At 40.8% G+C, this 16,063-nt stretch overlaps 1 protein-coding gene across 1 annotated transcript in view; it reads left to right on the top strand.

Moving 5' to 3' along the window:
* The first annotated feature begins 6,496 nt into the window (after window positions 1-6,496).
* Window positions 6,497-16,063, top strand: part of LOC129080574 (nuclear body protein SP140-like protein) — a 33,658-nt gene continuing 24,091 nt past the window's right edge. The window contains exons 1-4 of the mRNA XM_054586110.1: window positions 6,497-6,584; window positions 7,536-7,592; window positions 8,308-8,391; window positions 9,604-9,657. Coding sequence (XP_054442085.1) covers window positions 6,497-6,584; window positions 7,536-7,592; window positions 8,308-8,391; window positions 9,604-9,657 — 283 coding nt within the window. The remainder of the gene's footprint in view (window positions 6,585-7,535; window positions 7,593-8,307; window positions 8,392-9,603; window positions 9,658-16,063) is intronic.

Below are 16,063 nucleotides of genomic sequence, written 5' to 3'. Positions count from 1 at the left end.
AAGGTTATTAGGATTGAGGATTGGAGATGGGGGCGGGTGGGCAAAAATGAAGAGAACTGTATTTGAACAACGATAAAAAAACAAAACAAAACAAAACAAGCACACAAGAGAAAAGCATTTAGTTACCTACAGGGGAGTTCCCATAAGACTGTCAGCTTATTTCTCAAAAGAAATCTTACAGCGTAGAGGGGATTAGCGAGAGTGATTCAAAGTCATGAAAAGTGGGGACCTACAGACACGATTGCCCTACCCAGCAAAGATATCATTTAGAATCGAAGGGCAGATAAATAGCTTCCAAGACAAAAAAAAAAAAAAAGACTCTAGCAGTTCATCATTACCAAACCATTTATATATACAATGTGAAAGGGACTTATTTAAGAAAAAGAAGGTCAAAACTATGAACAATAAAATGGCAATAAATATATATCTATCAACAATTGAATCTAAAAAACAAACTAAGCAAACAAGAATCGAGACAGAACCATGGATAGAGAGAGCTTTTAGATAGTTGCCAGAGGGGAGAGGGTATGGCAGAATGGGTAAGAAGTTGCGGGGATTAAGGAAGACAAATAGGTAGTTACAGAATAGTCATCGGGATGTAAATTACAGTATAGAAAGTGGAGTCAACAATGAACTAATGCGTGTGACCCATTGAAATGAACAATGGTTGGGGAATAGCCTGAGGGATTGGAGGGTGCTGGATGGAGGGGGGCAAAAGGGGAAAAATTAGGACATCTGTAGTAACATAACCAATAAAAAATGATTTGGAAGAAAAACAAATAAAAAGACAAAAAGACTTTCAACAGCATTGATAATGACAGACTGGAAGTTTTCATTACTATGTACGTCTTTCTTATCACCATGCTTCACTTTGCAGGAGCCGTGGCGATCGTTTCAATTCTATTTGTTCTAATCTGAACTCTCAACCCCTTATTTTATATAGGTTGGTTCTTCATAGCCTGTCCTTCATATATAAAATGTTACGGCATATAAAAACCTTGATGACCATTTTATCATGGAATCCTTTCTCCCTAGGATGTCTGCAGAAGAACAGGTCATATATAACACCGTTAAGGAGACTGCAGGCAAGCTCTTCAAAAAATATAAGGTGGACATTTCAGGTGCAATAAAAACAACATTTCCTTTCCTTGAACTTCTCCGGGATCGTGGACTCATCACCAATGAAATGTATGCTGTAAGTGAGGTTTACTTTTTCACGGTCTGGTAAACCAGCCGCAAACTAAGTTATGCTTTGATATCCTGGAATCAAACGTCAGAGCACAATGGTGCACCTGGGGAGTCTGCTGTGAGTGGGGACCTTCTCGTGTGCTGCTGTGAGTGTTCCCATAAGGTCAGGAGGGAGGAGAGGAGCAGGCGTCGCTGTGGAAGGAGCAGGGCTCCGTGTGCCTCCTACGGCGTCTGGGGAATAGCCCTGCAGAAAATGCTGGGTCCACAGTTGAATAATGTGTTGCAGGAGTCATACATACAATAGATTATATTAGAAAACAAAGTAATTTTAATGAATGGATGAATAAGCTTTATGATTTCATTTAATGAAATAATAATTGACACAACATTCCATTTCAATGAATATCAATTCGAGTATTTAGATGTGAGAGCATTAGAATTCACAGAGATTTAATGTCTTGTTAGGACAAATTTGGAAGTAAATGCTTGCTATTTTTTCTCCAAAATGTTCAGTTCCCTTTCCTATCTTTTTCTTTTCTGCTGGGATTTCCGGAGTATTGGAATTTAGGTTAATTTTGGAAGAGATGTAGGTGGAGATGCAGAGATGCAAGGCTTCTCTTTCTCTATGACTAGGCTTACTTTATGGCAAAGTCCACAGGAAGGGAAATCACCACCTGGTGGCTTCCCTGGGCCCTTCCAGGCCAAGTCGTCCTGGGCAAGGGACAAGGGTTGTCCAGTCCCTAGAAAAGTAGCTCACCACCTGCTAAATCTGTTCTTAAAACATTCGACCAGGCTCTGGAAGGGCTACACATCACTTAACGTGAACCCAATTTTGTTCTTCAAAATTGCTCCTTCCACCTACTGTAAACAAGAATAAGAAGATCAAATGGGTATATTCAAGAAGCAAGGGTTTAGTTGTTCCACTTAGTAGTCATACAAATATGGACAAATTCTAAAATTTTACATCAGAAGATACTATCTAGGGAAATTGTAATACATTAACAATAAAATCACTTTCTAAGGCTCTTCCTCGTTTATATTTTCCCATTCATTATGTTTTAAGGCGTCTCAAGAATGTTGCAAAACACGGCGTTCTATAGACGAAATCTTATATGATCTTCTGAGTGAATTGGAGGAGACCTTTGACCTGCCCCTTCTGGATGCTTTGTTCAGCAAGGTCATCATGGAGAAGTATCCTGATTTAAAACACATTTACAGAATCTTCAGAAATGGTAATTAGGTTTGTTACCGACTTTTTGATATCCAGGACCAATGTTTTCCCACAGGTAAATACTGAGCTTCTACCATGTGTCACATACAGTGCTGAGCAGTGGGGCTACAGCGCTTAAGAAAACAGACCTATTATTCACTTCTCAAAGCTTATGATAGAATGGATACAGTACAACACCCACCGAGAGGTCTACTTAACTTGGCAGTTAGACTCACAGGACAAAACAAAGCCACAGTGGCATCAAATGTACTTAGAATGACAAATGACAAGAAACATAACATCCCTAAAGGGCGGCATCAGTTGCTGTTTCTCTGTGGGACCCCCAGCAGGGGCCCACCCAGCAGCTCACTGAGTGGTCTACTACCTGCCTCGAATGACAGCTTAGCTGTGGGTGCAAGATCCACCATGTCCCAGCCACACCGTGCCCAAGGGAGCCAGTGTCTCATGTTACAACTCTGTAGGCATAACTTTCAGAGACTCCCATGAGGAACAGCCAAGTTATAAGAGTCAGTACATTGGAGGAAGACTAAAAATGGCTTATAGTTCATATCTACTGTAATTTACCTACCTACTGTCACTGTTTATAACTCTAAGCTCAGTGTTGCCTAGAAACACAGAAGAGAAACCACCTTCACCAGGTTTCCAGAGTAATGAGCAAGAAAGTTAACCCCTAGTCAAACTTGCTTTCAAAGAAGGAGAAAAGGTTTTATTAACGCATTCTCCACAACACATGTGGAAATCATTAAGCTTGTAATTTGAGGTGACGTCACTATTCTGGATGGGCACCTCTAATTGTCGTCTTCTCTTGCCCTCTCTTCAGAGATACCAAACATAAACTATTTCCTAGAAAATGGACCAGAAGAAAACCGGGAGAGATCTGGTATCCAACTAAGCATTGAACAAGGTGATTGCAACCAGATAAAAGCTGACTCTCATCTGCTAGGAGGAAAGGAGAAAGGGCGTCGGTCCCTGAGGCCTGAGTAAAGTTTGGGAAGCAGGGGAGAACTTCTGAGGTACAGGGAGGGGTGTATGCATGAGCATCGGACCAGAGGTTAATCCTGGAGAAGTAGCCGTGGCAAGAGATCATGGGTCCATTAACCAAGACAAGGGGACAGACACTCAGATTGTCAGGAAAGCAGATTTGATGAGAATGCTGAGCTGCGAGTAACTGATTTAGAAAGACTGAGTAGGAGAAGATCCGTGTGAAGCTGTGAAGTGCTCGGAAATGTGGGCAGACTCAACATCACATAGGAGATCCTTGATGAAGACAGAAGGCAGGACTGATTTAAATGTGGGGGATGTTGTTTAAAAGCAGGAATATTCAGGGAGATGGCAGCCACAGGGAGAGAAGAGGGGGAAGTGGTAAGATGTGGAGGAGGGGATGGTTGTACTTTGAGAGAGGAGGAAGGGAAATGAAAGACAGGAGAAAGAAGTACAGGACACAATAAAAGGACCAGAGTATTAAGAGCTCACTTATTGAACATTTACTCATGCAGTTGTGGGCTTAGTGTGTGCAGCTGCCCTTGGTGGCTGGTATCACTATCTGTCCATCTGCAGAGAAGGAGACAGAAATCTAGGGAGACCATGCATGCAGTTGGCTTGGGATCAAATATGCAAGATGAACCCAGGCATTCTGAACCCAGAGCCTGTGTCCCTAACTCTGTGCACACCAGATAGCCTCATGAAAAAGACAGAAACCTGAGAAAAAGAATAGGGAAATACATGCCGACTGAGGCAAACAGAAAGAAGCCTACCAGGAGCTGGAGGAAGTGCAGAAGAATCAGACCCTGAACCTCGTGCAAAGTTCAATAAGGCAGAAAAACAGACCAGCAGAGGCAGGATGTGGTGTGAAAGGAAGTGGGGATGAGACAACAAGACTTTGTCAGAAGTGAGGTAAGGTCACCAGTCAAAAGCAGCTCTCAAAAAAAAGGTTCATTGTGGCCTTAGGTGACATGAAAAGCCATCTGCAGTCACTGAGTGGAGTGTGAACACTCCCAGTGAGATGGCCCGACTGAGGCCGGCGGCGCAGCTCACACGAGTCCGTGGACCCCCTAGGTCCAGGTGGGCTGTGCTGTTTTCTGCGGGAGGGGATCATCATGTCCTGCCTTGTAAAGGTTCACATGGCACTAGGGGAGAACAGAGCAGCCCATACTTCAGTTTCTGAAATAAGTTTCTAATTTCTGCCCCCAGGAGCTGGTGAGAACTCATACCCAAGCCTGCTCTGGAGCAGACCATATCCTTTGAATCACAATGGTGTGTTCCTAGTAACTGTTTTATGATCACGTGCTGTTCTGGTCTTATTCTGGCATGTGCTGTTGGGGGTGGGGGGCGCTGAGGACTGATTCCTTTTAGTGCTGATTGTCCAGAATAGTCATTCTTTGCACCTGCAGCTTCTCCAAAGATTTAGACAGCAGAGCCTTCATTTTCCTGGTTGCTGGGAGGGCCGCTCCTTCCGTTCTCCTTAAATGCACTTACTGCCAGCTCCTGCCACCCTGGGCCTGGACCTATTGCCCATGCACCTGGCTTCACAGTCCTCTGCCTCTGCCTCGCCTGACTCTGGCTGCAGCCTTGCTCTCAGGTCACATCCAGCGGCGGCCAGCACTGCACAGGGGAGTGGGGGAGGGGCGGTGAGTGCTCCCCCTGGGCCAGGGCCTCTCACCTGGGGGGTCCCTCACACAGGACCGTGGACACCGTGTGCCTCCCGCGCAAACCCTCTCCCATCGTCTGCGGGCAGCAGGCCTGGGGCTGCTCCACAACTTCACGGAAGGCGTCATGATGTAGCCGCCACGGGGATGTGTTATTGGAGAAAGGATGTTCTATATTAGTAATACTTTTTTATTTTTAACAACAACCTTTCGCAATGATTTTTGGGAACACCATGATACTTTTTGCAAATCATGTTTACTCAAAAAGTTAATAGTTAAGGATATAAAACATCCAACATGCACCTATCCATGTTCTTAGCACTTCATCTACCCATGAGCTGGTGGGAACGGGAGGGGTGACGGGAAGGAACAGTGATGAGTAACACACACACAGACGGGATTAACCGTGTGTGTGTCTGTGTGTCCATCAGTGTATGTTACAGTGATACTATAACCCAAATATTTTAAACAAACCACCAATACATGTATCCAGGAGTCTGAGCCAGCAGCACAGGAGCAGACAAGTCTGTGTCTCCTGCCCCTCCCTCCAAGAGGGGGGCTCCAAGGAGCTGTGGATATTGCACAGGAGTGCACCAGGGCCCAGGTTCTCTGTTAAAATTGTGGCGATTAATTTTGTGAATCATACTTTACATAAATTGCTTTGCTTAGAAAAAGAGCACTAAATGAAAAAAGTCAAGCTGCAATAAAAGGAATGGGTACCCATTCATGCACTGTTGGGGTTGGTGGGAGCAGGGTGGGATGGGTGGACAATATTGAGAATGAGCAGAGAAGGTTCACGTGGGGCAGGGGGTGCACAGGTCCTGGGTGGTTTACTCAGAGATTCATTCCTTATCCTTTCCTGCTCTGCTCTGCCCTCCACCTCTGGCCACAGACCTCTGCAGGCTCGCTTGCCAGCTCCCTGTACTGTGCCCTGCTGAGTCCCTAACCCGGCAGACTGGGAAGAGACTGGAGAGTGGGAGCAAGTGAGAAGCTGGGAAATCTTGCTGTCACTTTCTCGGGCCTCAACTCTAGCAGTAGCTGCATCTCCCCCATGACACCGCTTCCCACCAAGCAAGCCAGCCATAGTCCAGCTTCCCCCTACCCAGTGGCCTTGGGACATGACCTCGGCACAAGGCCCCACCCTTAGTCCCTTCCTCTTGACTATTTTGCATACCTTACTCTTGACTATTTTGCGAGCTGCCATATTCTTCCATTTAGCTTCTCAGCTCTTCCATCAGCTGTGTAACTCATCATCTGGATTAAATTCCCTCTGCACTAAAAGCTTAGAGAAGTTTGTATTGCATTTTCCTCTTGTACCCTGATTGATGCAGGGAGTAAATAAAATACGTATGCATCAACACATGGTCTAGGTACAGCTACATCTGATAATGGACTCTCAAGGCAACTCTCTGAAACAGAAGAGATAAATGCAATGGAAATAGGTACAACCACTGGCAACAATGATGCACTAGAAAGCCAGCCAGCAAATGAACAACCTGCCCAAGAGCTTGATCCAGCAGGTAAGACAGAGATGCTGGGTTTGATGAGTGTGGAGGGGGACAGGCAGGTGGAGGGACTCAGTGTGGCAGGTAGATTCACAAGAGTTGAACTTCGGTAATGATGGGAATGCTTAACATGGAGAAAACATAAAGACAAAATTGATATAGAAGAGGCATTCATGGGTCACAAAAACAATTAAGAAATACAATAAGAGAAAGTAGGAAACATTGTAGAGAATGGATAAACTGCAAGTTTACAAACGCACAGCAGGGCCAGGCCTAGGGTGAAGCGGGAACCCAAAAGCTCGTGTGAAGGGCATCTCACTCCCAGCACCCCCTGAGCTGTAGACAACTACTTGGCTTCACCCTGGCCCCTGCTGGGCCCAGGGGCACAACGATAAAATCAATGTAGAGAGAGAAGGATGAGTAGAAAAAGATACAAAAGGAAATGAACATCAATAGGTAGAAAAAATGGGGAGGCACCAAGAGAACCATGTCGAGAATGAATAACGGACAATGAGTCAAAACCTGATGGAGTGTGGACCAGGTAGACAGAGAGAGGACCAAGCACTGTGTGACTGGAGGTCAATAGAAGGCACAGGGGCCTGCTTCTCACACCACTGAGAAGGCAAGGTGTCCACAGTGATGAAAATGGCCCAGGGGCCCTCTCAGATAAAAACTGGGTGCTAATTTGAACAGTGGAAATAAAAATAAAAACAAAAACCCCAGAGTTAAGAGAGGCACAAAAGAAGGGCAGGGCTGAGAAGCAGGAAAGGAGAGGGTAGGGAGCTTTCCCTGCAGTAGAATCACAGGGAGAAGGACTTCCTTGCAGTGAAGGTGCTCACAGAAGGTGCTCACTGTCTCTGAAGAGACAAAGGAAATTCTTTATTTTTGCAACCATGGAATCCCAGTGAGTTCTGACCCTATAGACTCAGTGAACATAAATAAGGAAACGCCTTTTTTTTAATTTAGGAACCAAATGGGAAGCCCAAGGAAGGACTGAGTGTAACCAAGCATTTGAGATAGTTGGTAAGGCCGACTGAAAGAGCGTGTGATGTGAATCACGGTCCTGGGCAAGGGTCTGGGACGCGTCACAGGGCCATGAGGCAGCCCTGGTGGCCTGAATTACAGGTAGGAAGGGGAGGGGACCAGCGCCTTATGCAGCGAGCTCAGCAGAAAAATGTCCCCAGTAACTGGAAAAATATCTAAAACAGAAATGGTTGCCTTAAGCATGATGTCAGGCTATTTCTGTGCAAGAGAGGAAAGTGACCGTTGTAGGAGTGAAAAGAAAAGGGAGAAAATAAAAAAAAAAAAACCCAAGATATTCATTAGAGGAGAGAAAAAGGAACACGTGAAGACAAGGAGAGTTATAAAGATATGCCACCCCCAGGCATAATTAATGAAATGGTTTGAACCAATGAGAAAGTGAAGAATTAAAATGAGAGTGAAAGAAGAGGTAGAGTGGGGGAGGGGAGGGGAGGTAGAGTGAGGGTGGAGGCGGGAGACAGGGCGACCGTGGGGTAAGAAGGGCTGCAGGACGGGCACAGCTGCCCTCTGTGCCTGAACCTCTCCCCCTTCCGTGCAGGACCTGGAGGAACCTGCCGGTCACACACCTTAGGGCACAGACCGGGGGGACCTGAATTAACTTAGCTTCTCAGTCTTAGTGCTCTTGTCGTGGGCTTTCCTCCCCATGGTTTCTGTCGTCCCTCCCTGAAACTCTAAGGGGTTTTTGTCTTCTGTGCAGTGATTAGTGATGAGGACTCTGCAGAATGTAGAAATAGAGAAGAGCTCCCTGAAGCCTCCATGTCAGCAGAGAAAAGGAAGCCCGGTAAGGAGCTGCGAGCTCAAGGCGTGGGCTGCAGGGATCTGTACTGAGAGATAGTGTTTCCGGAGGCATCTGTTCTGAGTTCATGCTGCTCCGTGGGTCCAGTTCATCCTGGATCCCATTCTCTGCCTCTTACTTGACCACTCTGGGATGTGGAATTCAATAAGAAATAATTTTATTTATATTTTTGAAGATAAGGCTATTTATTGATAGGTCCTATTAATCTGTGCACCCATATATTGATTATATAGTAGATAGGCTAGCAAAGGAATAAGCTTTTTAAAAACTTAACTGATATGACTATAAAGTGTTGGATTTATGCAATTATTTTTCAATAGAAGAGAAAAACAAGTATGTCTTTATTGGAAGGTCATATTATTATTTGATTGCAAACTTTGAATAGTGCAAAAAGACAACTCACTCATCTAGTGTTAGCAGAAATGGATAAAGTATATTAAAACCCAAAGTGTTTTTTTGACAGAGCTCTTCAGCAAGTCATGACATAGGAGTATAGTGACTTTCAAAGGAGTATAGTGACTTTCAAAGGACCTTTGCAAATAGCGTCTTGCATCTCATACTCCTGGGGAGAGAGTTTAGTAGCCACAATGTATCTCCAGCTGCCACTGCACTTGGCCGTGAGGCTAGTTCTTTCCACACCTCTGAGCTCCTTACCAGTCTCTATGTGTCTTCCTCTGTAAATCTTTGGTTATAATACTTCAGTTCAGCTAGACTTTAGTTGGTTATTCTCATTAATTTCTCTATAATTTAGCTGTAAATTCAGTTTTAGCCAGGAGCAGTTGAGTGTAGCTTCCACCTACTCTGCAGCCATCTTGAATACCCCATCCCCAGCATATATTTTTGATGGATGGCCATTTTTCAACGTGTCGAAGGTATGTGCAGTGATTTTGTATGAACTTTTCCACAAATTTCCTCACAAAAATATTAAGATTTAAATAGGATATGATACCTGTTCTTACTGCTGAGTACAATGGGATTTCAGAGTCTTTTTTAAAGTGCTGTTGAATAATGAAGGAAGACCCAGGGTCAATTTGGAGTCATATTTCTCAATTTAATAGGTTTTCAGTTCCTTTTGAAGAAAGAAACATAAACCAAACACCCTGATAAATTCAAATCTCATGCAGTATTAATCATCCTAATATTTATAACTTCTATTTATTCATTCCTGTTTTCTCACCACCTGTTTTTATTTTCTAGGTCCTGAGGATATTGGAAAAACTCTTAACTTACAAAAAGCCAAGAGACAAAGAAGTAAGAGTGAATAAGATTTTACTTGCTTTTAATGTGAGAAATGAGTCTTAAATACCAGAGTTTCATCATCATTATTATTTACAACATTGCAGTAGGTAGAACAAAGCCTCCTCAAAGATGTCTATGTCCCATCCCTGGAACCTGTAATCTGTTACCTCACATGGCGAGTGGGCATTAAAGATGTAATTAAACCAGGGGCCTTGACATGGGGAAGATTATCCTGGGTTACCTGGGTGGCCCCAATATACTCCTATAGGCCTTAAAAAGTGGAGACTCTTTCTTGGTGGTGGAGAGAGGAAGCAGTGAGTGTAGCGGAATGGCCAGAGAGAGGCAGCAGCGCTGGGTTAGAATATGGAGGAAGGACTAGGGGATGCGTGTGACCTTAAGGAGCAGGAACAATTAAGGAAGCAGATTGTCCCCGACAGCCTCCAGAAAGGAGTGAAGGTCTGCTAAAAACTTGATTTTAGCCCAGTGAGGCAGTGACAGAATTCTACCTGACATTATTGTAAGATGATGAATTGTGCTGTTTAGTCCACTATTTGTATTAATTGTTAATGGCAGCAACATGGAAATAATACAGACTCTGGTTCTTAAAAGTGGCTTATGGCTATAAAACATTCCTAAAAATGTGTCAATAGCTTATGGACAAGGAGCAGGGGCTGGGAGAATTTTAAGTTGAAAGATTAAAAAAAGTCTAGGTGGAGTTTTTTGCAGAAATGTGGATACTGAAGACCTAGAGAGGACTCGGAAAGAGGGATAAACATGGGAAAGAAAGCCTATGTTGTCTGAGAGAAAATATAAATTACCCAGAACAGCACAAATATGGAGGCTATTGGCATGACTGGTAAGGCCTCACGAGGAAATAACATGTTTTAGAACACTTACCCTGGCTGGTGTGCCTCAGTGGATTGCGCACCGGTTGCCGATTTGATTCCCAGTCAGGGCACATGTCTGGGTTGCTGGCCCAGTCCCTAGTAGCAGGTGTGCATGCAGCAACCACACATTGATGTTTTTCTTCCTGTCTTCCTCTCTTCCTTCCTCTCTGTCTAAAAATAAATAAACAATTTCTTTTTAAAAAAAGAAAACTGGAGGAAGAAGGTTCTTATTAAATAGTGACAAAAATTATAGCCAAATCTTTTTCTGCAGATATGCTGAAAGCAGAACTTTCTGGATATACACTAAGGAGATTTCTAGGTGATGAAGATGCAGCTGGTGTCTTTTTGCTGCTTACAGTAAAATGTGAGAGGAACGAGATAAACTGAGGGTAAACCTGTAAGGCAAAAGGAAACAGGACGTGGTAATTTGGAAAATTCTAAGCCTATTCAGGTTATGAAAGATCCTAAAATTACAAGAGTCACTGTCAGGCAAGAGTGCTCTGTGGAATGACTAAGAGGGTTTCTGTACAACTTTTTGCCAGAGCCTCAGAAGTAGCAAAAAGTCAGAGTATTCCGTCACAGAAAGGTTTTGATGAGATTACATATGTGGCTCACAGGTGCCCTCAGCCATCCCAGCAGAAGCCAAAAATAGGTATGTGATTATGTAGGGAATATCTGTGGAGGATCCTTTTGTCTAAGGGAGCCAATCCCCATGACACACGTGGGAGCCCTATAGGGTTCTTGAGAATTTTTATACCAACAGAAACAGAGCTGTCCATGTGTGTTTCCTGGAACCTGTCATCTGTTTCTTTACATGAAGAAGGAGACTCTGAAATGTGATTAAGTTATTGGTCTTGAGATGTGGAGATTACCTTGGATACTCTGGGTGGCACTAATCAAATTAGCTATTTCCTTAAAAATCAGACAACCTTTGGTGCTGTGCAGAGGAGTGTGTGCCTATGGAAGAATGATCGGGGAGCTGTGATGTGGCTGTCTTTAAAGAGGAAGCCAGGGGACAGTGAGCCAAAACCTGAGGGCAGCCTTCAGAAGCTGTAGCACAATTACACTTGTATTATAAATCTAAATAAAACTATTTACATGCTACTTTTTACTTGAAATCAGTACACTGTGCACTAGACATTTTTCCAATAACTATAAAAGTTTTGCTTCATTCCTGTTTTAATTTGCAGTACTATAATTTCAGCATATTTGAGCATTTTTCATTGGTTATTAATTATTTGTTTTTCTTCTACAAATGCCTGGAATATGCCTTACCAGTGTTGTTGTTATGTTGGTCATTTTTTTAAGCCATGCTAAACAATAATAGGTAGGATAATATATTGCATAGGTTATATTTTGCATATATTTGTTAATATTCTTGTCTTATTTGTTGTCATTTATAGGCTTGTAATGGTATATTTTAACCCAAAGAAGTTTAAAAATTTTATGAAATTTAAGTCTGTCAAAAATTTCCTTTATGGTTTCTAGGTTTTATATAAATTTTACAAAGATATTTTTATCTAAAGATTTAAAAAATTCATATTAGCTTCTTTTTAATATTTAAATCTGTAATTCACACAGGATTCACCTCTTTGTATAAGATGTAAAATAGTAGTTACAAGAATTACGCCAACACTTTTTTTTAATGAATTGAAATGCCCTTTCACGTGCATTTCCTTATATTCATTGACCTGTGAATAGTGTTCTACTCTGAAGAACTGATCTATTTATAATTCAGTACCAAATTGGCTTGATCACAAATGTTCAAAGTAAACTTTGCTTTCCTTACTCATTACATTTTCTATTGCAAAAAAGAAAAGATATATTGAGGAGAAATAGAAAAAAATTAGATTTCTGAATTTCAGTGATGCTGTCACAAAGGGTAAAATTTCCTTCTCTTTAAGACAAAGTATTGTTTCATTGTGTAAATGTCCTGTAGTTGATTTATATACTTATCTACTGACGGACACTTGGGCTCTTCCAAGTCTTGGCAATTGTAAACAACACTGCAATCAACATAGGGGTGCTTATATTCTTTCAAATTAGTGTTTTGGGTTTCTTCAGATAAATTCCCAGCAGTGGAATTGCTGGGTCAAAAGGCAGCTCCATTTTTAATTTTCTGAGGAAATTCCAGACTGTTTTCCACAGTGGCTGCACCAGTCTGCATTCCCACCAACAGTGCAGAAGGGTTCCATGTTTTCCACATCTTCGCCAGCACTTGTTTGTTGATTTATTGAGGATAGCCACCCTGACAAGTGTGAGGTGATATCTCAGTGTGGTTTTAATTTGCATCTCTCTGATGATTTGTGATGATGAGTATCTTTCGACTGTCTTTTGGCCACCTGTATGTCCTCTTTGGAGAAGTGCCCATTCAGATCTTTGGCCATTTTTAATTTGATTATTTGGGGTTTTTTTTGTGTTGAGTTTTATAAATTCTGTGTAACATTTTGATGTTAATAGCTTATCAGAGGTATTGGTGAGTGTTTCTCCATTCAGTGGACCGTAATTTTATTTTGTTGATGGTTTCCTTTGCTGTGCAAAAAGTTTTTAGTTTGATGTAGTCCCATTTGTTTATTTTTTCTTTTGTTTTCTTGCCTGAAGAGATATATCAGAAAAAAATGTTGCTACGAATACTATCTGAGATATACTGCTTAAGTTTTCTCCTAGGATTTTTATGGTTTTGAGTCTAACACTTAGGTCTTTAATCCATTTTGAATTTATTCTTGCTTGTGATGTACTACTTTCATTTTACCTACTTTCATTTTTCTGCACATTTCTGTAGATTTTCACAACACCATTTATTGAATAAACTTATCTTTAGCTCATTGTATGTGCTCACTTCTGCTGTCAAATATTAATTGACTATAAAGGTGTGGGTTTATTTCTGGGCTCTCTATTCTGTTTCATTTTTCTAAATGTCTGTTTCTATGCCAGGACCATGCTATTTTGATTACTATGATATTATGGTATAGTTTTATATTAGGTAGTGTGATTCTGCCAAATATGTTCTTCTTTCTCAAGATTGCTGTTGCTATGCGGGGCTTTTTGTGGTCCTATATAAATTTTTGAAATATTTGTTCTAGTTCTGTGAAATATGTCATTGTTATCTTGGTAAGAATTGCATAGTATTCTGTAGATTGCTTTGGGTAGTATGGACATTTTAATGATGTGAATTCTTTCTATCCATAAACATGGTATGTGCTTCCACTTATTTGTATCTTCTTCAGTTTCTTATAATTTTCCACATACAGGTCTTTTTCATCCTTGGTTAAATTTACTCCTAGATATTTTATCCACTTTGAAGCAATTGTGAAATGAGATTTTTTTTCTTAATTTCCCTTTCTGTTAGTTCATTATTGGCATATAAAAATGCAACTAATTTATGGATATTAATTTTGTATCCTGCTACTTTCCTGAATTCATTTATTGGTTCTAGTCCTTTCCAATGTTAATGCTTTTTCATTTTTTCTTGTTTGATTGCTATAGCAAAGACTCCCAGCACTACGCTGAATAAGAGATGTGAGGCAAATGTTCCTGTCTTGTTCCTGATATTAATGTGAACACCTGTAGCTTTTACATATTTAGTATGATGCTAGGAGTGGGTTAATACATATGAACTTTATTATGTGTATGTGCCCTCTATTCCCACTTTTCTGAGAGTTTTTTTTTTATCATAAATGGGTGCTGTTTTATCAAATGCTTTTTCTGCATCTATTGCTATGATCATCTAGCTCTTATCTTTCATTTTGTTTTTGTGGTGAATCACATTTATTGATTTGTGAAAGTTGCACCAACATTGCATTCCAAGAATAAATGCCACTTGATCAGGGTGTTTGACATTTTTGACTTATTGTTCTATTTGGTTTGCTAATATGTTGTTGAGAATCTTAGTGCCTTTGTTCATCATGGATATTGGCCTATAATTTTTTTTTGTAGTGTCTTTATCTGATTTTGGAATTAGAATAATGCTGGCCTCATAAAATGAGTTTGGGAGCCTTCTCTCCTCTTTAATTTTTTTGAAATAGATTGAGAAGAAGAGGTCTTAGTTTTTTCTGAATTGTTTGGTAAAATTCACCTGTGAAGCCATCCAGTCCAGGGCTTTTTTATTGTGAATTTTTATTAGTGTTGCAATATCACTAGATGTAATCTGTCTATTCAGATTCTCTGATTCCTCCTGACTTGGTTTTGGAATATTGTTCATCTAGAAATTTATCCACTTCACCCCGGTTGTCCAGCTTGTTGGCATATGGTTGTTCATAATATTTTCTTATAATCCTTTGTATTTCTTTGGTGTCAGTTGTAATTACTCCTCTTTCATTTCTGATTTTATTTATTTGAGCCTTCTCTCTCTTTTTCTTGGTGAATCTGGTTAAAGGCTTGTCAATCTCGTTTATCTTTTCAATGAATGAGGTCTTGGTTCCATCGATCTTTTGTGGTCTTTTTTAGTCTCTATTCAGTTCCCCTCTCTTTTTTGTTATTTCCTTTCTTCTACTCACCTTGGGCTTTGTTTATTGTACTTTTTAAAGTTCTTTTAAGTGTAAGGTTAAATTGTTTATTTGAGCTTTTTCTCGTTTGCTTGTTCGTTTGGAGAGAAGTCTGTAGTGCTCTGGATTTCCCACTTAAGCTTTGCTTTCTGTGTGTCCCATAGATTTTAGAATGTTGTATTCTCATTTTCATTTGTTTCAGAGTATCTTCTGATTGCTTTCTTGATCTCATTGTTGACTCATGCATTCTTTCATGTTATTTAATTTCCAGGTATTTGTGTATTTTTCAGTTTTATTCTTGTGAATGAATTTTAGTTTCATGGCATTATGTTCAGAGAAAGTGCTTGATATGATTTCAGTTTTCTGAAATTTACTGAGACTTGTTTTGTGTCCTAATATGTGGTCTCTCCTAGAAAACATTCCATGTGCACTTGAAAATAATGTGTATTCTGCTGCTTTGGGGTGAAATGCTCTGAAGATATCAATCAAATCCATTTGATCTAGTGTTTTGTCTAAGGCCACTCGATCGTTGTTGAATTTCTGTCTGGAAGATCTATCCACTGGAGTCCATAGGGAGTTAAAGTCCCTGACAATGACTGTATTTCTCTTTATCCATCTCTTTTATGTCCATCAAAATTTGCTTTATGTATTTTGGTGATCTTATGTTGGTTGCATAAATATTTATCAGGTTTATATCCTCCTGTTGGATTGTTCCCTTTATCATTATGTAACATTCTTCTTTGTCTCTTACTATAGCCTTGGTTTTAAAGTCTATTTTTTGGATATAACTATTGCTAGCCCAGCTTTTTTGGCCTTTCTGTTTGCATGAAATACCTTTTCCCATCCCATTACTTTTAGTCTGTGTGTCTCTTTCAGTTTGAGGGGCATCTCTTGGAGTCAGCATATATATAGGTCTTCTTTTCTCATCCATGAGTCATCTTATGTCTTTTGGTTGTAGCATTTAAGGCTTTTACATTTAAAGTGATTATTCATAGATATGTATTTATTGTCATTTTATTTTTAACTGTTTTCCTCTATTTTTTTCTC

The sequence above is a fragment of the Pteronotus mesoamericanus genome, unplaced genomic scaffold, assembly GCF_021234165.1.
Source record: "Pteronotus mesoamericanus isolate MK-2021 breed Mesoamerican mustached bat unplaced genomic scaffold, CSHL_Meso_final contig_90, whole genome shotgun sequence".
NCBI classification, from domain to species: domain Eukaryota; kingdom Metazoa; phylum Chordata; class Mammalia; order Chiroptera; family Mormoopidae; genus Pteronotus; species Pteronotus mesoamericanus.
The sequence above is the reverse complement of the archived record's forward strand: the minus strand, read 5'-3'. Positions and strand labels throughout refer to the sequence as shown.